Here is a 26,150-nt window from a genome sequence, read left to right as displayed (position 1 = left end):
GTTGAGTGCCCCCCAAAACAACTTTAATAGGCACTGTTTACTTTTCTGTCTCTACCACAGGTCCCAGAATTCCTTTAAGATGGGCCACATTCCATATATATGCAGTTTAGCATATGCCTGGTGAATTAAAACCTTATTTTTTGCTGGATTAAAAATTTCATTTAAACCTATGACTTAAAATTCAAAATAAATAAGTTATTTCATTAAACTAAACTTCTGAAAATATTTAAAATCCCTCATTGGGTTTCACACCCTTGTGGACAGGTAACTGTATATCCCTAGTGTCTGGGAGAGTGTGTAAGACCCAGTAGATAATAAATATATCCTATAAGGAGTTTATACACTATGGAAAGAAAGTAAGCTTAACTTAGACCACTTTAAAGAAGTTTCAACCTGAAGTTCTTTTTATCTCAGATATCACAACGGAAAAACATTGCTTTGTACAGGAATCCTAATTAAGTAATACCAAAGATACTATCTTCTGACAACGCTCAGTTCCATTAATAAGCCTGGCTCGTTGGTTTAAAATAGGATAATAATAATAATATCAAATAAACACATTAAGACTGTGATTGAAACATTTAAAAAAAAAGACATTAGATTTTACAAGACTTGCCATGGGTTTTTTTTTTTTTTTTTGCAATAAATTCCAAAGAAACAATACTGGACATGTTTATAATACTTACTGCATCTGAAGTTTTGCTTGGGTTATTGCTTGGATTAGAAGAATGTGAATTTGAACTATGAAGAGCACTGTGGTTGTGTGAATTTTCTTGTGGAGAGTAACTGGTCCCTTAAAAAAATAAAAACAAAGTGAATTACAAGTAAACTGTATTTCATGTTTAATCTAAACTGTTTTCTATCATACTAGACATTACTGTATATCTCTAAACGAACATCTTACATAAGCATTAGGAATATACACAGTCATACTTTTTATAGTATATAAAGTATCTGTGGACCTACTAAAGATGTGGCTTTAAAATATTATACATAGTTGTTATCCTGATATGCCCTGGCACAGCAGCATATAACAGAACCTTCTTGAGAGAAACAAAACCTTATCTTTATCATTTGTAGCAACTTCTGGGTTTTCCTAAAGTTTTACTGGACAAAAATAGAAGTACAATGTGCACAGAAAAAAGGCACAAGAACTCAAATGATACAGAACTAAAAGTCACTGTTATCAGTATGTTTTTGCAACTGTATTTCAATTTCTTAATAGTTTCCCCTATTTGCCTTTTAACAGTCTTGACAATTTTTCAAATAATACAGCATCAACTTTTTTCAAGAAGTTAAAGAGTCTTAGGGAAGGTGCTCACTTATAAGATGATAAAGATGACATCAAGAATCTTCCTAACAGGTCCAACTCTATCTAAAAATTGCTTAAGAGTAACTCAAGTTTTATGAAAATCTGTATAATGTCAGTGACCAGAGAAAAAAGTTTCTCTTGCTTCAAGAAAAAGCAAGGTATAAAAATCCAGACTTGCAAAAACACTTTGATGAATGACACAAAAAGGTTCACCAGAGAAGTCTAATGTTAGTATTTCAATTTCATTCCTTAATTCTAGATTTTTCAGCAACAAAGTAACATAATCGAAATGGTTTTTTTTTTTTTTAATAAGTGATCTGGGAGTGGCATGGAGGCTACACTATTATGAACAAAAACTGGAAGTGCAAAGAGCAATTTAAATGCTCCAGTGGTCCAGGAATTATCAGTTAGAACCAGGGTGGATAAAAGTAGAAATGACTTAGGAATATTAGTTCAATCAATAGAAACAACTAAATGGTAAGAGGAAAGGTGAACTGAGACAGATGATGACTATAAGGTTTTAGATATCCAAGTGACAATGGTCAGCAGATTAATACAGAACTAGGAATTCAGAAGAAAAGGTGTAAGCAGATATGGATTTGGAAGGTTTTTCTATTAGAGGTCAAAGGTAGGCGAGGGGACTAACTGCTTTGCATGTAAGCAGCAGGCACTAAAAGTTCATGGATGAAGTAAGAGTATGGCAGGAAAAAAGGCAATGGCCAAGATTTACCCTCAGATAAGGGTCTGCTTATAATGGGAACTACAAGCAAGATTCAAAGACCCAAGAAAGCTAGTGATGTCACAAAAGATCAATTACCTAAGTACAATGGTTACTTAAGAACAACGTAGGTGGTATGATAGAGGCATTTCCTAAAAAGCCTGATGGGTTCTTCTACTTATTTTGATTTCATCTTGCTATATAGTATTCTATTTATATAGATAGAATACCCTAAACCCCCTTTTTTAAATAACAGGAAGCAAGAAATAAATCCTCAATAAATGCTCTAAGAATGAACACAATCAAGAAGAAATCAGTCAAAAATAAGCTGAACACTTTGGGAGGCCGAGGCCGGTGGATCACCCGAGGTCCAGGAGTTCGAGACCAGCCTGACCAACATGGTAAAACCCCATCTCTACTAAAAATACAAAAGTTAGCTGGACGTGGTGGTGTGTGTCTGTAGTCCCAGCTACTCGGGAGGCTGAGGCAGGAGCATCACTTAAACCTGGGAGGCGAGGTTGCAGTGAGCTGAGAATTGTGCCACTGCACTCCAGCCTGGGCGACAGAGCAAGACTCTGTCTCAAAAAAAAAAAAAAAAGGGTTGAGTATGCAGGAAAAGTTAACAGAAGCCCAGAGACTGCTATCTTTAGAAAGGCTTTCTGGCACAGCTGGCCCTTGACAGACATGTGGGAATCTAGATTTCCAGAGGGATCTCACAACCCTAACTGATAAAGAGGTGAAAGAGGTGCTCACTGAGGCCAGGCACAGTGGCTTGCACTAGTCCCAACTACTGAGGAGGCAGAGGCAGGGGAATCCCTTGAGTCCAGGAGTTCAAGACCAGCCTGGGTGATATAATGAGAACCTGTCTTTAAAGAAAAAAAAAAAAAGAATCACTCATCGTACCTAAGCTGTTTGGGTATATAATATGGTTTGTACTGAACACCTGCTTTCCTACTGGACTCTGAAATTTTGGTACATGCAAGGCAAAGAGTACCTATATAACTCACCAAATCCAGTAAAAGCTGTGCACACTAAATCTCTAGTGAGCTTCCCTGGTAGACAACATTCCACAAGTGTGTCACAATTTGTTGCTGGAGGAATTAAGTGCATCCTGTATGACTCTCTTAGGCAAGAATTCTTGGAAGCTTACACCTGGACTCCTTCAGATTTTGCCCTATGTGCCTTTTCTCTTTGCACCCGTCCACTGTAGTAAGTCACAGTCACGATAATGACTATGTTGAGTCCTGAGAGATCCTCACAAATGGTTTTAGGATCCCAAAATGCTTAGTAACAAAGGAAAATTAATACTTCAAGTTTTAAAGAAAAACATGAGATCTACGCTGAAATTTCTACTTTTCAGATATAACTCCAAAGATTTTTTAAAAATCAGATTTACAACTGAATATAAGAAGTAGAACTAGTAATATGGACTACTAGAATATATATGCACTACTCGCAGAGTTGGGATTTCCATGAAAATCTCCTTAAGTTTGTCGACAGTAATGGAAAGAAAGCTAATCTTACTGACTGAAATAAATCCCAGAGTAATCCATTAAAAAGCCTGGGTTAGATACCCCACTCTGACATTTATTTGCACACATTCTTGAACAGTATGTTCTATGCTTAAATCTATGAAATGAAAGTACCACATTAAAAGTTTGCTGAAAGACGTGACAGGTATTCTACAAACATAAGATATATTACAAATGAGGTCTATTGACCTCTCATGAGGTTAAGATCCAGGAATTCACTCCGCTTTAGTGACTATTCCTGAAGTCAATGAAAACTCAAATACTGACAAGCATTCCAATTAATTATACCTCTAAAGAAATGGTATGCCTTCCACCAGCCTGACGGAAGTTACCAACTAACTTTTAGGTCTACTGTATGTGTTTTCAGAAGGCACAGCATAATAATCAAGTCATAAGCATCAAGGCACACCAGCCTAAGACTTCTCTGAAAGAGAAAACGGAATCAGTTGTTGATGGGGAAATTATTTTCAAAGACAGGAGCTTTTTGGATAGGGACCAGATTCCACATTCTATGGAGATTTATTTAGACTGCTTACCAAAAACAAAACTTGAAATGGGTGAGGAGTAAGATAAAGATATTTTTGTGAAAGACTAAGAATAAACTAACATTCTTAAACAGATTTCAAATTCACATAAGAGGTTTTATACAAAGCATGGCAGGCAATACATCTTTAGATTCCAACTAGAAGGATGCCCTTTGGACCTGAAGGTAGTGCAGATTTGCCCCTGAATAAAATGACAATAATAAGGTAAACAAAGTTAAATGTCTCAGAATAAAAGCTTCAGCTTATATTACCTTACATACTTCCTTTGGTATTTCATTTGAGCCTTTTACTTTCTCCGTGTAACTCTTTCCAAACTGAAGTAATACACAAGTAGAAGAACAAACTGATGGTGCACATCCTCCCCAAGGCTGGGGCAATGGTGGTTATGATTTTCTAGAGCCACACCGAAAAGAAGCGCTACAACACAAAATTCCTTTTAAATCTCCTATCTTAAAATATCACATGAATTTTTATATGCGACCCCACAAGTTTTAGATTTCTCTTATTATAATACAGAATCTAAGGCTAAGAGAAAGAATATAGTAAGACTTCTGAACATATCCAGTAAGAGCAGAATCCACGCATAAAACTTGAACTCAGAATTTCAATCCCAAATCTAGTGAGTATTCAAGCACACAAAGGAAGATAATATACATGCTGGTGAGAGACAGAGTGCATAAAGGGTACTTTTTACTGTATAAACAGCATTGTCTCCATTGCTTTACTGGGTCACACACTGGGTCACACACTGATCCAAAAAAGCAACGGAGGCAACGCCGTTTATTGTATCAGTAAGTAAGAGGGATAAACATGTTTTTAAATGTTGTACATTTAAACCAACCTCAAGAAATTAAAGTTAGGACTGATAAAGTTAACTCTTAAAGGAGTCTAAGAAAAGGATGCTATTGGGAATGACTTAGTTTAGGGGGAAGAGCAGGACAGATATAGGGGTTCTATACTTAAGCTTGCAACTTGAAGAATTTAAATGGTGAGCAAAGTTCTCCCTTCCAGTGCTTAGCCAGGGCAAATTATAAAATGGAGATGTAACAACATGACTGGACGCTAGTTTCAGACCACAGTCCAAGGGTCGGTACAAGAGAATGACATTTTCCCTCACAAAATCTTCAGTATTTTTGACAGAATAATCCCTATTTGGCATCTTCTGAAACTTCAGAAGCTAAATTTAAGAGTGAGAAGGACATAACTTATAGTTTCAAAGAGTGAGGGCTCAGGAGAATAATCAGAAAATGGTCCAAAAAAATTCATCAAAACATACCTGACTCAGCAAGAAATGGACATTAAGCAATTACAATGCCCTTCCATTTACAAAAGGGAACCAGGATATTAGGAGTAGGGAAAGCAGAGGGAGGACATACACATACAATTAAATGACAGTGGGAAAGGCAACCAGCTTTCAAAAAGGTGGAACAACAGTTTTCAGTCTACTCAGGAGCAAAATATTATGGCATTTATGTCCTTATTCAGACCTTGACAACCGCCAGAATTTACTACCAGATCCACAGACTTAGAAGTCTTAGTGTCTTTATTCTCTTTAAGACACTAAGGAAGGAATAGGTATATCTGTATACTAAATGAAATAATTCAAAGACATCTACCACCCCATATTGCTTTCAGACAAAAGCAAAAATAGGACTGAATAAAGCTCAGTAGTGGATCTGAATCTTTAATATATTAAAAATTGTAGATCTCAAGGTTGTCTTTCTCAGAGATTCTAATTCACAGTAATTTTTAATTTTTTTTGTTTTGTTTTGTTTTGAGACAGGATCTCTCAGTTACCCAAGCTGGAGTGCAGTGGCACGATCTTGGCTCACTGCAACCTCTGCCTCCCGGGCTCAAGAGATCCTTGTGCCTCAGCCTCCCAAGTAGCTGGCACCACAGATGTACGCTACCATGTCCCACTCATTTTTCTATTTTTAGTAGAGACGTTCACTTTGTTGGCCAGGCTGTTTTCCAACTCCTGTCCTCAAGTGATCCATCCACCTGCCTTGGTCTCCCAAAGTGCTGGGACTGAAGGCGTGAGCCACCATGCCTGGCTTAATACCTGAATTTTTAATAGACATTCCCAGGATGGTTCTAGTGTAGTTAGCACCCAGGCCACACATTGGGAAACATAGGTTCACGAAGTCAAATGGCAGAGGACACTCAACGAATCTCCCCTGAAAAGATGGCAATATGCTAAAAATAAACTGATGATCATACCCTCTTCACTTACAGAGATGATTATACTCTACAGGTCTCTTCCCGTCTTTTCCAGTACCTTCCCAAGGATCTTCTTCCTCTGTTACTCTGAATGCTGTACTACCTTCCAGTGTCCTTGGCCTTTCATCACTCCTAACCAGCGGCCACAGCACTTAAAAGAGTTTCACCAAGAAAGCCATGTATCTGTACTATATGGTATTTCTGCTATAACATGATAAATGTTCTCCTTGAAAATACTGAATTCTGCAAAACTGCATATTAAAAAGTCTTATGGGAAAAATAGGAACAAAGCCATTCAAAATTATGCAACTTTATTATCAGAGTACTAATAAAAACTTGAATAGCACAGATAAAAGCAGCTCAGCATGGAAATCAATTACTTTCAAGAGATAATAATGCAAAAAAAACCCATTAGGATAAAAATGCAGCTATTTGGGGGTAAGAACATGGAAATGGAAGTAAGTTCTGAGCATTATCCTTGACTAAAAAAAATTTGTACACATGAACCAATACAACTTTAGTTTATAATAATGTCACTCTGCAATTTACCAACTGTGTATCAAGAAACTTGGTGGTGAAAAGCAAAACTTATAGCTAACCAGGCTTTGTCTCTTGGGGGAGGGAAAAATGGATCACAAGAAGTATCAACAATTTGACAGCTGGCTGTACAGTTACTCCCTCTACATTTGTGCTATTCAATGACAGTCACTGGCCACTGAGCACTTGAAACATGGCTAGTAGGAATTGGGATTTTCTGTATGTGTAAAATAGATACTAGGTTCCAAGACTTAGGGAAAAACAAATGCAAAATATCACATTAATATTTTTATATTGATTACATGAAGTATTTTAGCTGTATCTGGTTAAATAATAAATATAATTGAAATTCCAGATGTTGGCTACTAAAAAACTTAAAACTGCATATGAGACTCACTGGACAGCACTGCTCTAGAGGAAGGCACGCTGATATTTAGTGAAAGGGGGCCAGGGATGCCTACCATGCATTATACATGTCTCCCAAAGAACTGTCTAACGTCTGAAAACAAGCTGCTTATAATTAACTTGAGTCTAGAACCAAAATCTGCTTAGCACAGCATGCTAAATTTTCCAGGAATATAGCTGCTATGCAAATTGTACTGTATAAAACTTAATTCTTTTTTACATATGAACCAATACAACTTTAGTTTATAATAAGGTCATTTTTTGGAACTTTTATCAAAATGTTCACTACTTGGAAAAATCTCACCACTGACAATAATGCTATACATATAATACATCTGCCTTATATCTGTCACAAACAAATGACATTAAGTAGATTCCTTTGTTAATAGTTAGGTCCAAACATTGAAGTGGCAGAGATAAACGCAAGATGAAACACTCAACAAATTTCATTGTTTAAAAAACAGTACTGCCGTATCTTATCTTAAATATATATATATGGCTACATATTTTTAGCACAGTGCTACAGAGTTTGTGAAAATTACACATATTATTTCTATGTGCAGGTAGTATATGTTATTATGTATATATTACTATGGCGATTTTATACCATACAGTCATGTGCTGTTTAAAGACAAGGATACACTCTGAGCAATGTTGTCGAGCAATTTTGTCGTGCAAACATCCTAAAAGTGTACTAACGCAAACCTAGATGGTATAGTCTACTACACACCTTGGCTATGTGGTATAACCTATTGCTCCTAGGCTATAAACCTATACAGCCTGTAACTGTACTGAAGACTGCAGGCAACTATAATACAATGTTAGTATTTGTGTATCTAAGCATATCTAAACATAGAAAAGCTACAGTAAAAATACATTATGAGATCACCTTCACATACACAGTCCTTCATTTATAGAAACATTATGCAACAGGAAATGGGAGGCAGCACGTGCAAAAGAATGAAACTGAGTTGTGTTTGAAAAGACACTATCAAAAAGCGAAAAGACAACACATAGAATGTTGCTAATCATACATCTGGTAAGACTTTTATCTAATTCTACCAGTAAGAACTCCACGGCTCAATAAAAATAATCTGATTAAAAATGAGTAAAAAATCTGAACAAACATTTCCTCAAAGATGACATACAAATTGCCAAAGCGCGTATCAAAGATGAACAATGGCATTAGCCATTGGGGAAATGCAAACCAAACCTGCAGGGAAATAAGACTTCACACCCACTAGAATAGCTACAGTCAATAAGACAGGCAAAACAAGTGTTGGTGAGGATGCAGAGAAACTGGAACCCTCTTATAGACACTGCTAATGTGAAAGTAAAATACTGCATCTGCTTTGGCAAACAGTCTGGCAGTTCTTGAAAATGTTAAGCATAGTTATCTGTAGCCATAAAAAAGAACAAAATCACATCATATATACAAACAAAACATTGGGTACTCGGGGACACAAAGATGGCAACAACAGAAACTGGGGACTACTAGAAGGGGAGGAAAGGAGGAGATAAGGGTTGAAAAACTAACTGTTGGGTACTATGCTCAGTACGTGGGTGATGGGATCATTCGTACCCCAAACCTCAGCATCACTCAATATACCCAAGTAACAAATCTGCAAATGTACCCAACTAAATCTTACACAAACAAAAACTTAAAAACAGGATACCCTCTATTAGTTGAAGACATATACAAAATACTAATAATAAACAAGTGCTATAATCCTGGGTTAAACAGAACATCAATATTTACCAAATAATAAGCTATAGGTACCATTAATGTAAATTTTTCTTTGATTCATTCATTCATTCATTCAAACATCTACTTGTATACCTAAAATGTACTGGCACTATACTGGCAAACAAGAATAAAGCAATGAAAAAAGAGACCAAAAAAACCACCAACCAACCAATCAGTTATATGAGCCAGCAATTCCACGCCAAGGTACATATTCAGAAGAAATGAAAACATATGCCCAAACACTTGTACACGAATGTTCATAATGCATTATTCTTGGCCAGGCACAGTGGCTCACACCTGTAATCCTAGCACTTTGGGAGGCTGAGGCAAGCGGATTGCCTGAGCTCAGGAGTTTGTGACAAGCTTGGGCAACATGGTGAAACCCCGTTTCTACTAAAAATACAAAAAATTAGCCAGGTATGGTGCTGTGGGCCTGTAGTCCCAGCTACTGAGGAGGCTGACGCAGGAGAATCGCTTGAACCCGGGAAGCGGAGGCTGCAGTGAGCTGAGATTGCACCACTGCAGTCCAGCCTGGGCAACAGAGTGAGACACTGTCTCAAAAACATCAACAGGCCGTGCGCAGTGGCTCACTCCTGTAAGCTTAGCACTTTGGGCAGCCAAGGCAGGCAGACCGCCTGAGGTCAGGAGTTTGAGTCCAGCCTGGCCAACATGGGGAAACCCCGCCTCTACTAAATATACAAAAATAAGCCAGGTGTGGTGACGCATGCCTGTAATCCCAGGTAATCCCAGCTACTTGGGAGGCAGAGGCAGGAGAATCACTGGAACCTGGGAGGCGGAGGTTGTAGTGAGCCGAGATCGCATCACTGTACTCCAGTCTGGGGGACAGAGCGAGACTGTCTAAAACAAAAAACAAAAAACAAAAAACAAAAACAAAACAAAAACAAAAACAAAAAAACACATAATGCATTATTCTTAACAGTCAAAAGATCATATATGGTATGAGCCCATTTATTCAAAACATTAAGAATAGACAAACCTGTCGAGACAGAAAATTCAGTAATAGTTTCTTAGAGCTGAGGGTGGGGGGGTGTTGAGGGATGACAGTTAAAGGGTTTGTAAGTGATGTAAATATTCTAAAGTTGATTTAGAACACTGGTGACTACTAACTGTGAATACATTAAAAATCAGTGAACTATATATTTCAAATGGCTAAATGGTATGGCATGTGAATTACACATAAATAAAACTTTTGCCCCCACCAAAAAAAGCAATCTACTATACATGTGACTTTAATTTGTCTAGCTTAGACACAGTCCTTAATTCTTCAGTTCTCAACACCTAATCCCATGGGATGCTTCGAATAGAAAGTGGTGCATGACTGTGAATCTGGAATAAGCTGTACTGACATTCTCTTATGGCTTAAATGTACCTTATAGGCTCTGAGAATTACTGGAGTAAAATTTTAACCTAGGAAGCGAAAGCCTAAGTACTGATATATAAAACAACATGGGTGAGCCTTGCAAACACTAAGTGAAAGAAGCCAGTCACAAAAGACCATATATTGTGTAATCAATTTATATGACATATCCAGAAAACAAAAATCTAGAGAGACAGAAAGTAGATCAGTAATTGGGGAGTTGGGCATTGAGAAGAAAAAATCAAAGTGACTGCTAATGGGTATACAGTAATTTTGCGGGGGGAGATGATAATTGGTATGTGAATTTCATCTCAATTTTTAAAAATAACCAGGAATTCCAGACCAGCCTAGGGAAATATAGAGAGAGATTCTGTCTCTACAATAACACTAACAAATATCTTAAAAATAGAAAAAAAATAGCCATGTAAAATATTTTTTAAAAGAGATGGCTCGTCTAACCAAGTTAAGAGCCACTCCTTTAGTTAGACTAGCAATCATGCAATCTGGGCTTCAGTTCAGATTCTGCCTCTACCTAGGTGGGGGCCCACCTGTGGTCACTTGTCAAATAAGATATTGCCTGACACTGTACACGGCTGAAATAATCACAACAAAGTCTGAAATGAGATACTTAGGAATGTTTCTAACTTATTTTGACCCCTGCCATCTGACTTTTCACTAAGGAATTAGCTTAGATTTCAAGAGTAAGGTTTTTGTTGTTGTTGTTGAGACTGAGTTTCGCTCTCTTCGCCAAGGCTGGAGTGCAATGGTGCAACCTTGGCTCACCTCAACCTCTGCCTCCCGGGTTCAAGCAATTCTCCTGCCTCAGCCTCCCAAGTAGCTGGGATTACAGGCGCCCACCACGACGCCCGGCTAATTTTCGTATTTTTAGTAGAGACGGGGTTTCACCATATTGCCCAGACTGGTCTGGAACTTCTGACCTCAAGTGATCGGCCTGCCTCCGCCTCCCAAAGTGTTGGATTACAGGTGTGATCCACCACACCCAGTCAAGAGTAAGATTTTTAGATCCTTTATACATTCTGTATCTACGCTCCTCTATCTCCCACTCTATTTCTTGGTCATGTTTGATTTCTCAGCTTAAATGTCACATCCTCAGAAAAGCCTTTCTTGACCACCAAATTTAAAGCAAGCCCCCATCATAGCACACATCATCTCTCCTTAATGGCTTTTTTTTTTTTTTTTTTTTTTTTTTTTGGAGACAGAGTCTCACTCTGTTGCCCAGGCTGGAGTGCAGTGATACGATCTCGGCTCACTGCAAAATCTGCCGCCCAGGTTCCAGCGATTCTCCTGCCTCAGCCTCTTGAGTAGCTGGGATTACATGCACCTGCCACCACGCCCGGCTAATTTTTATACTTTTAGTAGAGATGGGGTTTCGCCATCTTGGCCAGGCTGGTCTTGAACTCCTGACCTCGTGATCCACCCGCCTCGGCCTCCCAAAGTGCTGGGATTACAGGCCTGAGCCACTGCGCCTGGACAACAGCTACTTTTATGCAGTGTAATTACATCCTATATTGCTCCCTGTTTTCTTATTTTTAAATTAAGTAGTTATTCTAAGGGAGGAAAGCATTCCTCTGAGAGAAAAAATATAGGTTAGTGTAAAACAGTAAGTTTTATAAAAATTTATCAAATTATAATAAGATTCTAAAAGGTGAGCAAGTAATATAGCTAAAAAACTGAGTGTTATCCCTTTTCCAAGCTGACTGATTGGAGTTACAAGAACAGAAGGCAAAAAGAAACAGAGGCAGGTACCTGCATACACATAGGTGTCTCCAAGTAATTTTACCTCCTGACCCTAATTAACCAACAAGTGGATTTCAACTTTGGAAGCCACATGGAACTCACCTCTCAATCTGAGAAGGAGTGAAAATGAGCACAAAGCAATCTTCAAGTACATGCTGCGCTTTCATCTGTCTGAGTTACATTAACATAGTAAGGCAAGCTACAAAATTCATCTCACACAGAAGATTTCAACTTGGTACAGTAGACAACAACCTTCAGTCAAGGGACACATTATGAACAACAGCATAAAAGTAGGAAAGTACATGGTGATAAAGATTCAGAGGGCAAAGTACAACAGTCTGACAGGAACATGGTTACTGGACGGATGTGTAAAGCCGTTATGCTAGACTACTAAGGGGCCTTGGATACTAAACTAAAGAAAGAACAGATCTGATCTTCTGAATAACAAATTCTCAAAATTATTTACTTTTCACTTTTAAGCATTTTTCGATGCTTCTGAATAGTACTCATGGCATCACAAAAAAGCACATTAAAAGTATATATTTAAGGGCCAGGCATGGTGGCTCACGCCTGTAATTCCAGCACTCTGGGAGGCCAAGGTGGGTGGATCATCTGAGGTCAGGAGTTCAAGACCAGCCTGGCCAACATGGTGAAACCCCAGGTGTGGTGGCGAGTGCCCGTAGTCCCAGCTACTCAAGGAGGCCAAGGCAGGAGAATCATCTGAACCCGGGAGGCCGAGGTTGCAGTGAGCCGAGATCGCACCACTGAACTCCAGCCTGGGTGACAAAGTGAGACTCCATCTCAGAAAAAAAAAAAAAAAAGTATATCTTCAAGGATAACACAACTAAAGAAGAAGAGTCTTTCTAGAAAAACAGTTATCTAATTTTTTCCCCAACTATTTAAAGCCACAGAGTTCTTTCCTTATATGGCTGGCTGTTCATCCTTCAGGTGTTAATTCATACGTCAGCCTTTCCCTGACCAAGGTAACTACTCTGCCTATGTCACTGCCACTACTGTTTGAATCACTATTTCCTTATCACACAATTATCCTTTTATATATTTTATATTGTCTGTCTCTTCCACTAGAAGAGAAACTCTGAGGACAGGGATCTTCCTGACATGCCACTGGAATAATTTCATAATTACAACAGTGCCCAGATCTGACAGTAGACTCCAAAATAAAATAAATGCATGAATGAAAGTCCAATACTTAAAAGCAGAGCTGCTCCTATTGCAACAAGGACAGTGGGTGATTAAGGATCAACTCTTAGTTCAGTCTGTTCTTAGAAACTCTGGGCTCCATACAGCATCATTTAATAATAAGGGATACAGAGAATCTCTGCAGATGAGCTGCCAAAGCCTGGAGGTAACAAATCTTAGTGTCATATCCAAGAATATAAACATCATCTATTAAATACAACTATTATAAGCATAGCAAAAAAGTTTTAAGACAACATACTATACCCGTAATACCCACTAAAAATACTTAGAATAAAAGTTGGTAACTAGTAACTTTAAAATTACTCTAGCCTCCACTCTATTATCTGTACAAAATAAAATAAATTGGAATAGTACTTTTCCCAAAAATATGTGATATTAAAGACAGAAAAAAGGTAGCATATTACAGCAGAGTTACCTCAAGGAAAGCTTTAAATTCTCCCTTACAGATAAGACAATTTCAATACTGCCCATGTGTCTCAGTTGAGACATATGCACACAAAGCAGTATTTATTCTAAAACTCCATCTGTTTTGGGTGCTTAGTCATCCTGCTTTTATGCTGAGGCAACCAGAGGTGCATTTTTGGATAGAGCCATTGATAACCCAATATTGGACACTTTTGGTGCTGTTGAACTATGAAATGGTTGTTTATTCAAGGGAAAGTACATATTGCCACACTGCCTAAACCAATTTTATACACAAAAAGAGACACATGGAAATGTTACTTACTATAAGGTACTGTACTAAAGATAAAAACAGAATCTCAATGATAACTGGAGGGGAAGCCCCAACAAACCATACATATGACAACATGCTCTAGACATTATCTCTTCACTCTCCCTTCAGTCCCAATCCTTCCATTCCCCACCAACCTCCTTGCCCAACCACAGCTCTAGCCAAACTGAGATTATATAAGTTCATTGAGGAACTGTTTCAAACATTCAGAGATTAATTCTCAGTGTATATATGCTCCAGAAACAGATTCAATCATAAAAGTAATCAACTGTAAAATGCTGACAAATAATAGAGAATTCACAACTATATACACCCCTTAGCACAGGAATACAAAATGGTTGAATAATCAGACCGGCAAAAATATAATTCTTAAATGTTAATGTCTTTAAAATATGCTATCAAAAGAGAGCAGTTGATAACATTCAAACAGATTTCCAACAAAGCATTAACAACTAATTGTAGGAATAGATGAATGTTTCCTTAATATGAAAAAGTTTTTGCATAATGATCATTTACCACCAGGCACAAGAATGAAATTCTCATAAATCTATTTTTACCATTATTTTTAAAAACTGCAGTACTATTTTATCTGATTTTCTATAAAGAACAGTTATTAGTATTAAGAGGATATAGAAAAACACTTAGAAAAGGTGAGTCTCCTTAGTTTTTCTGTATGTACATATTGTAACCAAAAATAGAATCATGCTACTTTGTGTGGGAATTTTTCTATTTAGTATCCAGGAACTTCTTCATTCATCAATAAATGTGCCTCTTACACCATCATTTTTAACAGCAACTCCACATGTACAATGCATATATTGTATGTAATCACAGAAACATGTATGTTCTCTAATTACTATTTATCTGGGTGTTGGCATTCCCAACTCATATAAAAAGAACTTAGGCCGGGCACAGTAGCTCATGCCTGTATCCCAGCACTTTGGGAGGCCGAGGTGGGCGGATCATGAGGTCAGGAGTTCAAGACCAGCCTGGTCAGCATAGTGAAACCCCGTCTCTATAATAAATTAGCCTGACATAAGGGGAACATCACACACTGGGGCCTGTCGTGGGGTGTGCGGAGAGGGGAGGGATAGCATTAGGAGATATACCTAATGGAAATGACGAGTTAATGGGTGCAGCACACCAACATGGAACATGTATACATATGTAACAAACCTCACGCTGTGCACATTTACCTTAGAACTTGAAGTATTAAAAAAAAAAAATTAGCCCGGTGTGGTGGCGGGTGCCTGTAATCCTAGCTACTCAGGAGGCTGAGACAGGAGAATTGCTTGAACCCAGGAGGCGGAGGCGCGATCTTGCAGCGAGCCAAGATCGCGCCACTGCACACCAGCCCAGGTGACAGTGTGAGACTCCATCTCAAAAAAAACAACAAAAAAAGAACTTAGCAGTATCTAATATTGAAATAATCATATGAAAGTTATCTTAAAAGACCTATTTCCAATTGACTTAAAAAGCCATTAATTCAGCTACTGGAATAATGTATTTTTGCAAACAACTCAAATGAATCAGACAGCAAATTGACACTGAAAATTACATTAAAAGTAAACTTTCAAAAAGATGACAGTTTGAGAATATGTTTCTGTATTTGCCCTCTATAACATCTATCAAAAATAACTAAAGGGACCAAAAAGAAAATGTAATCAAATCTAACAAGGCAAGTCATAACTCAACAAACCGTTTCTGACAGATGGTTTCAAGAGACAAATTAAATCCATACTGAAGCCGGGCGAGGTGGCTCAGGCCTGTAATCCCAGTGCTTTGGGAGACCAGGGTGGGCGGATCACTTGAGCCCAGGAGTTCGAGACCAGCTTGGGCAACATAGTGAGACCCCCATCTCTACAATGGTGTGGTGGTACCTGCCTTTAGGCCCAGCTACTTGGGAGGCTGGAGTGGGAGGATCACTTAAGCTGAGGAGGTCAAGGCTGTAGTGAGCCATGATAGTGCCACTGCACTCCAGCTTGGGCGATAAAGTAGGACCTCATCTCCATTTAAAGAAAGAAAGAAAAAAAAAGAAAAGCCCATACTGAAATGCAGGAAGGTACAAACTCCAATTCTTGTCAAGGCTACATATTTTGAAAACTTATGGCAGGCAGAAGAGGTGGGAGAGAAGGGTCATCTGTACCAATAAACTGCCTTTTTTTGGCCCAATGATGTAGAGAATTCTCAGAAGGGAGCCCTGCGCCACCCTACATCTTTGCCTGGATCCCCAGGTGTAATCTCTGAGAAAAGACTTCATCAAATACTGTAAACCTTCACAGTAAATATATAACCTCCTCACTTTATCACTCTCTTCCAAATATATGCCTTTCATACTTCTTTCCTTAACCTGGCCTCAGATTACAAACACCAAATTTTAAGGGCACAATTAAAATAGTGTCCAAAAGAGTAAGACGCAGAATCAGAGAGTATCTAATCATACTATCCACACACGATCCACTCAAAACAAACACACACAAAGCCTGTTACAGACATGGAAGTGGGGGTATACAACATAAAGAAAATACTTCGAAAGAAATTTCAGGAAACCAAAAACTTTAGATGAAGTCCCCCCAACAAAAAAGAAAAAAAAAAAAAAAAAAGCAGGAGCTGGAATTTAGAGGAACTTAACGAAAAAGATGAAATTATTTAAAAATAAAACCCCATTAAAAGTATCAAAAGAATAACATGGCTGAAAGCAATGTCAATCATAAGGAAACAGAACAGAGAAATACCATAAAGCACATAGGACAAAAATGTAAAGTACTTAGAAATAAGATGCCCAATATGAAAGATGAAGCCAATATATGCAAAACTGAAGGTCCTGAAAAAAAAACAGGGAGGACATTCAAGGGGATAATAAAACAAAACTTCCCTGAAATAAAAGAAGATCTGAATCTGCAGATTGAAAAGGACTCACCACATACCAGCAAAAATAAAGAACCAAAAAAAACTGACACATGTCCTCATATCCTGGTGGAGCTGCTGAATTTTACCCATTAAAAAAAATTCTAAAAGCATCCCAGCAGAAGCACGTCACTTACAAAACAAAAATGGGCTGACCTTGAACTTTTCCACAGTAACAATAAATGCCAGAAGACAATGGAGTAATGTCTTATGCTAACAGAAGAAAACTGGATGTGACCCAGAAAATTATTTTCCAATCTAAGATGTCATTCATGAGTAAAAGCAATAGGAAGACATTATCAAATACACTGGGGGAGAGGAAACTACAGAATACAGACAATCATAAGAAAAATCAACATACATTCACGAATGGAGTAGCTGTACTTTGAGGACTGGCAGTGTACACCAAATCCAGCTAAACTCACCTGCTTACTGTCTGAGATCAATAGCCACTCTGATTACCATGTGCTTATTTTGACAACTTCATTTGTTTTGTGTCCAAGGACTGACATTATACAGTATTTACTCAAAATATATTCTTCACACTTTTTCTATTTTTTTTTTAATAAAAACAGTCAACACTTGCCCCACCCTACTCCCAGCATATGCACACACACACATGCACACACAATACTCACTTAACAAACATTTAATTTACTGAACATTTACTATATGCCAAAGCTGGTATAAGACACCAAAAAAGTAAGATAGAAATTATTCTTCCCTGGAGCTTTGTCTGACTTTCCAAGCTTTATTAGTCATCAAACAAAACTGAAGTGCTTTTTAAGATTCAAGTCTCCCATGTCGTCTAAGGCAGAGTAAGTAGACTTCGGTACTATATTTTACTCTAATTTTCTTTTTAAACACAATGGCAGTACTATAAGTATGAAACTTTGGTATAAATGTCAGATTCTAGATTGTGCTCCTGCTTTCTGCACATTCTTTAATATTTTTAAACATCTCGAAAATACAGAGTGGCAGCAAAATTACCTGTGAAAACATACTAGCTCAAGAGTTTGACAGGCTCAAAATAAATTACCTTAAATACATTAAACAAGAAGTGTATTTGTTATACAGTATGTGCTTACCAAAATTAAAGTGCAGGCTGTACAGAAAGAGTTGCTTGTATTATTTTATGAGCAAAATGAAAAGCTAATTTGGTACATTTAAAAATTAGCATCTAGCAAATTCCTTTTAAAAATTCAGGTATTTGCATAATAACCTACAGAAAAATGTAATGAGAAGACAATAGATAAAAACTAACAATTTATAATATTATTATTTGATAATTGATGACAATAAGTGAAGATTATTCTGCTTGTAACTGTCACTAGAACATTAAGCAGAGCTGGGCAGGGTCCTGCACACCTGTAGTCCCAGCTACTCCAGAGGCTGAGGCAAGAGGACTGCTTGAGCCCAGGAGTTCCAGGCTGCAGTGAGCTATGATTGAGCCACTGCACTCCAGCCTGGGTGACAGAACAAGAGAGACCCTATCTCTTTAAAACAAAAGTAAAAAATGTTAAGCAGCTAACCTACCATATGAATTTTGCAATTGCACTCTTGGGAATTTATCACAGACATACAAAAAGTTATGTTCACACAAGAATCTGTACATGAACGTTGTAAGAGCTGTACTGCTAACAGCCTTAACCTGGAAACGATCCACATTTCCTTCAATGGCGTATGGTTAAACAAACTGTGGTACATTCAAACCAGCAGTAAAATAGGAACATTTAACAACTTGGATGATTTTCAAGGGAATTTTGCTGAGTGAAAAAAGCACATTTCAAAAGGGTAATGCTATACCATTTATACATAACACATTCCTGAAATGACAAAACTAGAGAGGCTGAGAACAGATTAGTAGTTACTAGGGGTTATGGAAGGTTAGGCTGTGCCTTTAAAAGAGTAGCACAAAGAATTCTTGTGATGGAACTGCTCTGTATCTTGACTGTGGCAGTAGTCGCCTTAACATATTCATGCAAAAAACCATCACCAAACCTGCATGGAACAAAATACAGACACACACACTGCATGCAAATCTAGTAAAATCTCAATAGAATCAATGGGGATTATCATTATCAATTTTGAGGCTGTTATAGTATACTACAGCTATGCAAGGTGTTGCCATTGTGGCAAACTGGATGAAGGGTATACTGAATTTCTCTGCAGTATTATTTCATAATTGCAGGTATATCTATAATTATCTCAAAATAGGTTTTTTCCCCCTAAAAAACTAGCTAAATATAAACAGGTGAGGTTTAAACCCAAGTATAACCTTTATGTCTATTCTCCTGCCTATTAACAAGCATGAGTAGTGTGGTTTTGTTCTCCTTGTCCCTAATGATAAAGACATTGTTGGTGGATGTTCTTTTGTCACTGCTCCTCAGTACCCCCACTAACATTCCTTAATCTCCACTAATGTGTTTCCATCACTCCCACTACGCCTCTAACCACCATGGCCTTTTCTCTGTCTTCTCTTCTTCCATCTCTATGACTTCAGTCAGCATCAAAACTTAATCCAAAAACTCATTTTTGCCTTCTAGCTACAACAATAGTATCTGACCACAGGACATTTTCCCTTCCCATTGTTCTTGTTCCTAGGGGTTTTTGTTTTGTTTTTTTTTTGAGACAAGGCCTGGCTCTATCGTGCTGTGGCACAATCTTGGCTCACTGCAACCTCCACCTCCTAGGCTTAAGCCTTCCTCCCACCTCAGCCTCCAGAGCTGCTGGGACTACAGGTGTACACCACCATGCCTGGCTCATTTTTGTATTTTTTGGTAGAGATGGAGTTGCCCAGGCTGGTCTCAAACTGAGCTGAAGGGATCCGCCCGCCTCAGTTTCCCAAAGTGCTGGGATTACAGGCATGAGCCACCACACCTAGCCTTTTTCTTCTACTTTCAGAATGGATAGTGTTTCAGAAAACAAGCCCCTATTCAAATAATATTTTACTATAATTCTCGTTAAAAATACTGTATACTAAGCTGGGCACAGTGGCTCACACTTGTAATCCCAGCACTTTGGGAGACTAAGGCAGCAGATCATGAGGTCAGGAGATCAAGACCATCCTGGTCAACATGGTGAAACCCCGTCTCTACTAAAAATACAAAAATAAAAAAAGCTGGGTGTAGGCAGCATGCACTTGTAGTCCCAGCTACTCAGGAGGCTGAGGCAGGAGAATTGCTTGAACCCAGGAGGCGGAGGCTGCAGTGAGCGGAGATCACGCCACTGCACTCCAGCCTGGGTGACAGAGCAAAACTCCGTCTCAAAAAAACAAAAACAAAAAACAAACAAACAAAAAAAACACTGTATACTAAATCTCTTGTGTTGCTATCATTAAACTGCCATAAATCTAAAACATGTTGAAGAACCAAAAAGACTAAAGATACCTTATGTCAAAATATATTATAAAAATTCCCAAACTTAACTGATTACTGTTACAAAATATAGCATTTTAAAAATTCTAACAAATATTTTCTAAAACAGAGAACTATTAGCGCTTTTGTTTTTCCTCCAAAACCTCACTTGTTCTACCTCCTAGAACATAATCACTAAGGTTGGCCATTAAGTGAAAATTAAGACAGGAACACTGAGTATTACTAAACTTCCCAACTAGAAGGAAAAGAATCAAATTACTTGAAAAGAGTAATGCTAAAATGCTCGGCCAGATGCGGTGACTCACACCTGTAATCCCAGCACTTTGGGAGGCCAAAGCGGGCAGATCACTTGAGGTCAGGAGTTCGACACCACCCTGGCCAACATGGTGAAACTCCATCTCTACAAAAAATAAAATTGAATAAAAGAGTCATGCTGAAAGAGTAATATAGTTCTTTGTACCTAACTCCAAAGAGTTTTACTCAAACATAAAACACAAAAGAAAATTAAATTTTTGATCACCCGCTGCACACTAGTAATTGTTACAGATTTCACCGTTTCATTTATTTTTCAATAAAATCTTTGCAGAAGGTAGCAAAAAATACATTTTTCACAGTTTGAAAAACAGCATTAAAAAAAAAAAAAAAGCCCAAAGCCACAAACTGGGAAGACAACCACATGCTAGAGTTTTTGCCCTAATGCTAACTTTTTATTTTCATTCTATCACTGTCATTAATGCACTACAATTTATACAACATCTGATATTTGGTTACAGGATAGCCATAATGTAATTAGTTTAACCTCTTCAAATAAGCACAGAATGAAATGCCTAAATGTTGTCAGCTTTATGTTTACTACCTTTCTTATCTCATAAAAATATGTTCTGAAAATATATTCAAATTCAGAAACATTAATAACACTTACTACATCACCATATCATTCAGCATCTCCTATGTGCAAAGACAACACATACCAGACCAAAAATCATGTTGTAAAATATCAGATCACTGTATCAGACCAAAAATCATGCTTGTAAAATGATCATTATATTTGTAAGAAATTTTCAAATATTGTCACTGCTCTTAAGAAACTGGAAAAACACACATAGAAAATCTATTAGAAAACTGGCTGGGCCTGGTGGCTGATGCCTGTAATCCCAACACTTGGGGAGGCTGAGGTAGGAGGATTACTTGAGGTCAGAGTTCGAGACCAGCCTGGCTAACATGGCGAAACCCCGTCTCTACTAAAAATACAAAAATTAGCCAGATGTGGTTGCACACACCTACAATCCCAGCTACTCAGGAAGTTGAGGCAGGAGAATCACTTGAACTCAGGAGGCAAAGTTGCAGTGAACCAAGATGGCGCCACTGCACTCCAACCTGGGTGACAGAGCGCGACTCCATCTCAAAAAGAAAATCTATTAGAAAACAGAACTAATCTCAGCTGTCTGTAGCATATCACAGATCATACTCAGCTCCTAGTCTCTGCACCCTATCTGCTTCTCATCCTTACCCTTCTTCCCAACAATTCCAATTCAATGGCGGTAGAGGATGGTTGGGAAGGTGTTGATGGTTTTGGGGTGAAACAATTCCACCTCAGACAAGGCATTAGTTAGATTCTCATAAGGAGTACATAATCTAGATTCCTCGCATGCACAGTTCACAATAGGGTTCTCATGCTCCTATGAGAATCTAATGCCGTGGCTCATCTGACAGGAGGTGGAGCTCCAGCTGCAATGCTTGCTCAACTGCTGCTCACCTCCTGCTGTGAAGCCTGATTGCTAACAGGCCACAGAAAGGTACTGGTCTGTGGCCCAGGGGTTAAAGACCCCAGGGTTTCAAAAACTCTGTATTATTTTACCCATTATCCCACCTAGCGAAAAAACTTAAAAGTTCCATAATCCTTTTTTCCCCACAGGGTCAAATTCCATTAAATACACACGTGCTCTAATGTAAATTGTTTATGCCATCTTTAAAAAACAAAACATTTAAAAGTGAACTTTTCATTTTGGATTAAATTCTTGTCAAAGGAAAATCTGTAAAACTGCATTTTGGATAAATCCAAACTAGAAACAAGATAGTCAAATTAATGGGAACAACAAAATCAGGACAATTCTGGGAAGAGAAGGGTTAGAGAATAAAATGACTGAGAACGGGTAGTACACAGGGGCGTCCTTTATGTGTAATTGAGTGGCGAGTACCCAGTTCTGGAGAGCTGTAGCAGATCATCACCTTGTATTACTGTTTGTGTAACTTGGCCATCAATATTTCATGTTAAAAGACAGAACATAAGCTAAAATATTTTGAAATATTCCCAAGTCCACTGACTGCTCTCCATCAATGTCAATGCCCTCTAGGTTGCAGATTCTCAGTTATTACTACAGTATCTGATCTACTGGCAGACCTAGACACAGTATACACTCACATATTCTTGAGACATCCTCTTCATCTGGCATTCAGTAGACATTCTCTAGGTTCTCTTCCTACCTCACATGCCACTCCTCGGTCTCATTTGCTAGTCTCTCCTCATATCCTTGCCTCCTCAACAACATAGTAACACAGGGATCACCCCAAAGCCTTAACTTCCTCTGTCTACAGCAGGAGTGTACAAATTAGGAAAATCTGCCTACTGGTCAAAGCTGGCAACATCCCTTCACTTCCATCTTGCCTTTGGCTGCTTTTACACTATATAGGCAGACTTGAATGATACTACGTTTGCAAGAGACTATAGCAGCAAAGCCAAAAATATTTACATGTGTCCTTTGCAGAGTCTGCAGGTTCCTGGTCTTTACTCAATTTCTTTAAGAGTCTGGGTCGAATATACTAGTTTCACGGTTTTAAATTCCATTTACATGCAGATAACCTCAGCCCAAATCTGTGCCTTCGACTCTGGACTCTATCTACTTACTTGCCTACTCAACATCTGTTTGGTGTCTAAACCAGAATCTCAGGCATAAGAAAACACACAAAAAAAACAAAATTCCCAATTCTCTTCACACCACAAACATTCTGCTCTATGGTCTTCCTCATCTCAATAAGCAATTCCAGCTAATGCCTGCTTCGGCTTAAAATCATGCCCCCCACACACTCCCACTCCCGACAGGATCTCGCTTTGTTGCCCAGGCTGGAGTACAGTGGCATCAGGACGGCTCGCTAGACCTCCTAGTCTCAAGCTATCTGTGATTGCCCCCTCAGGTGCCTCCCACCCCCTAGCAGCTGGTACTACAGGTGCCTACCACCACACCTGGCTAATTTTTAAATTTTTTATTTTATTTTTTGCAGAGACAGAGTCTCACTATGTTGCCTAGCCTGGTGTCGATCTCCTGGGCTCAAGCAATCCTCCCATGTCAGCCTCCCAAAGTGCTGGGATTACAAGCATGAGCCACCACGCCTGGCCTTATTCTTCGTTCTTAACTTCCAGTTCATCAATCAGTTGATTCTTTCAAAATATATCCAGAATCACATTACATCTATTGTCATTACCCTAATCCAAGTCATTCTATTCAGAGGAAAAACCAAAATCCTTTCCAAAAGCCTGCAAGACCTTACATGATCTAGCCCTTGTGAGAAAGAAAAGAAACATCTATCTGAGGAATGTGAACCCTTTCATCAGGCCCAGAGAGGCAATGAAATGTGACACAAAGTCATGTCTCACTCCCCGCTCAAGCTAAGTAATCACCTCTTGAAGTTTCTTGCTATGTGGGTTCTAGACTGACACCAAGTAGCCGTAAATTAACCTAACAATGATATGCTGGACACCTTAACTTATCCCTTATCATTAACGATAATAATAATCAATGTTATTTCTGTAAATCAACGGGAACTGCCATCAAACATCCTTATATCAGCCCACTCCTTGTTTCCTTGTCTTTACAAACCTGCTTGTCACAAATGCTAAACAGAACACCTCCCAGTGTTTTCGTGGCTGCAGTGCTCAACCTTGGTCCAAAGGAAATCTCTATATTAATTTTGCCTCCGTTTCCTTCTTAGGTCAACTCTTGTTACCCATTCCCTGAACTCATCTTGTATTACTTTCCCACCAGAAAGACACTGGTAGTGATCTTGTTTAAACAAACACTCTCACCATAAGGCCTGGACACTTACTGTTCTCTGCCTAGAATACACTTCCCTCACTCCCATATCCACAGGCTTAGCTTCCTCATTGTTACATAGAAAAGCAACTCCTACTTCCCAAGCTTTATCTTACTACTTCCTCCTTTACCTAGCTTTATTTTTCTACAAGACAGCACTATCACCAACTCATATACTATCACACCCAAGAGAACATCAGACTTACACACACACACACACACACACAAATCAGGTTTCTTGAGAGCAGAGATTTAACTAATCTGTTGTCCACCATACCCACAGTACTTGACACACTAGGCTGCTTGATATATTTATGTACTATGTTAGTGTCTCATGGAAAATATTACACCCACCTCCAAAGCTTTATTTTACACATTCTATTTGTTATATTAACAAATTGAGCTGGGTTGATTTGCACCAAATGAACTACACATATTCATCACTGTAGGATTTTCTGATATTTTCCAACATTCCAATAACATCTAAAGCAATACTTGACTTCTAAAGGCTAGCCAATTGTATTAAGTAAAAAGCCCACAGTGCACAAAAATTATATTCTACTCTTTGCAATGTATCTTTATCACAGGACAGCACCACCTTTGGATTCCTTGAATTTCTTGAGTGCACCAGACTTTATTGATTCATTGTAAAGCAAACTCACTAATATTTTACTTGCTTTCATTAATACCCATGATTTTAGTCTCTGATACAATGAAGGCAATGAGGAACAACGTAAAAAATAGAAAATTCTGGAACATACACAGGTGGTTCACTTACATAATTTTTTTTTTTTACAATTTATATTTATACAAATAGATTGCTACACATAACTCAAAAGAATTAAAATTAAAATGAAACAAACTCGGCTTCCTAATGAAAATGAAACACACTCAGCCAATCACAGGTGGCCAAATAGGTATTAGTTACAATGTCTTGAACTTCCCACTTAGACAGTCCAAATAAGGCAACTGCTCAAACATTAAGAAATCAAATAATTTCTTTGCTCTGCTTCTGCATTTACCCTATATTAGCTTTCCCCTCAAACACCGCAGGCTGAGCTCCCTAACTGCTTAAGGTCTGACTGTAAATCACTCTCCTCAATAAAATCTTTAAATTTTAAACATTAGAGAACAAACTGGCAACAGAAAAAAAAGGAGAAAAATAATTTCACAAAGTTTTCTCTCTAAAGATTGAGTTTTCTTGTAGATATTTTATAAGGAAAGAGCTAGGCCAAAAGATGACCCAGAAAGAGTTTCTCAAAGTGTTTCAAGTGACTCTAAGAGTATTTTCTTTTTTTTCCGAGACGGAGTCTCGCTCTGTTACCCAGGCTGGAATGCAGTGGAACGATCTAGGCTCACTGCAACTTCCGCCTACTGGGTTCAAGCGATTCTCTTGCCTCAGCCTCCCGAGTAGCTGGGACTACAGGCGCCTGCCACCACACCCGGCTAATTTTTTGTATTTTTAGTAGAGATGGGGTTTCACCATGTTAGCCAGGACAGTCTCAATCTCCTGACCTGATGATCAACCCACCTCGGCCTCCGAAAGCACTGGGATTACAGGCGTGAGCCACTGAGCCTGACCCCTAAGAGTATTTTCTTAACATCTATCAAAATCTATCCAAAGACATTTTTCCACATTCCAGGACCATTTTAATAAAGCTATTCCTTTTTC

General features: G+C 38.4%; 1 protein-coding gene across 10 annotated transcripts in view; it reads right to left on the bottom strand.

The window, feature by feature from the left end:
• Positions 1-26,150, bottom strand: part of WAC (WW domain containing adaptor with coiled-coil) — an 87,782-nt gene that overhangs the window by 36,725 nt on the left and 24,907 nt on the right. For all 10 annotated transcript variants that reach the window (XM_063727032.1, XM_024252961.3, XM_063727033.1 and 7 more), the window contains 1 exon segment: positions 687-793. In XM_063727032.1, coding sequence (XP_063583102.1) covers positions 687-793 — 107 coding nt within the window.

Source organism: Pongo abelii, chromosome 8 (assembly GCF_028885655.2).
Source record: "Pongo abelii isolate AG06213 chromosome 8, NHGRI_mPonAbe1-v2.0_pri, whole genome shotgun sequence".
In the NCBI taxonomy this organism is placed as follows: domain Eukaryota; kingdom Metazoa; phylum Chordata; class Mammalia; order Primates; family Hominidae; genus Pongo; species Pongo abelii.
Note: the sequence above shows the minus strand (reverse complement) of the source record. Positions and strands in the feature narration are given on the sequence as shown.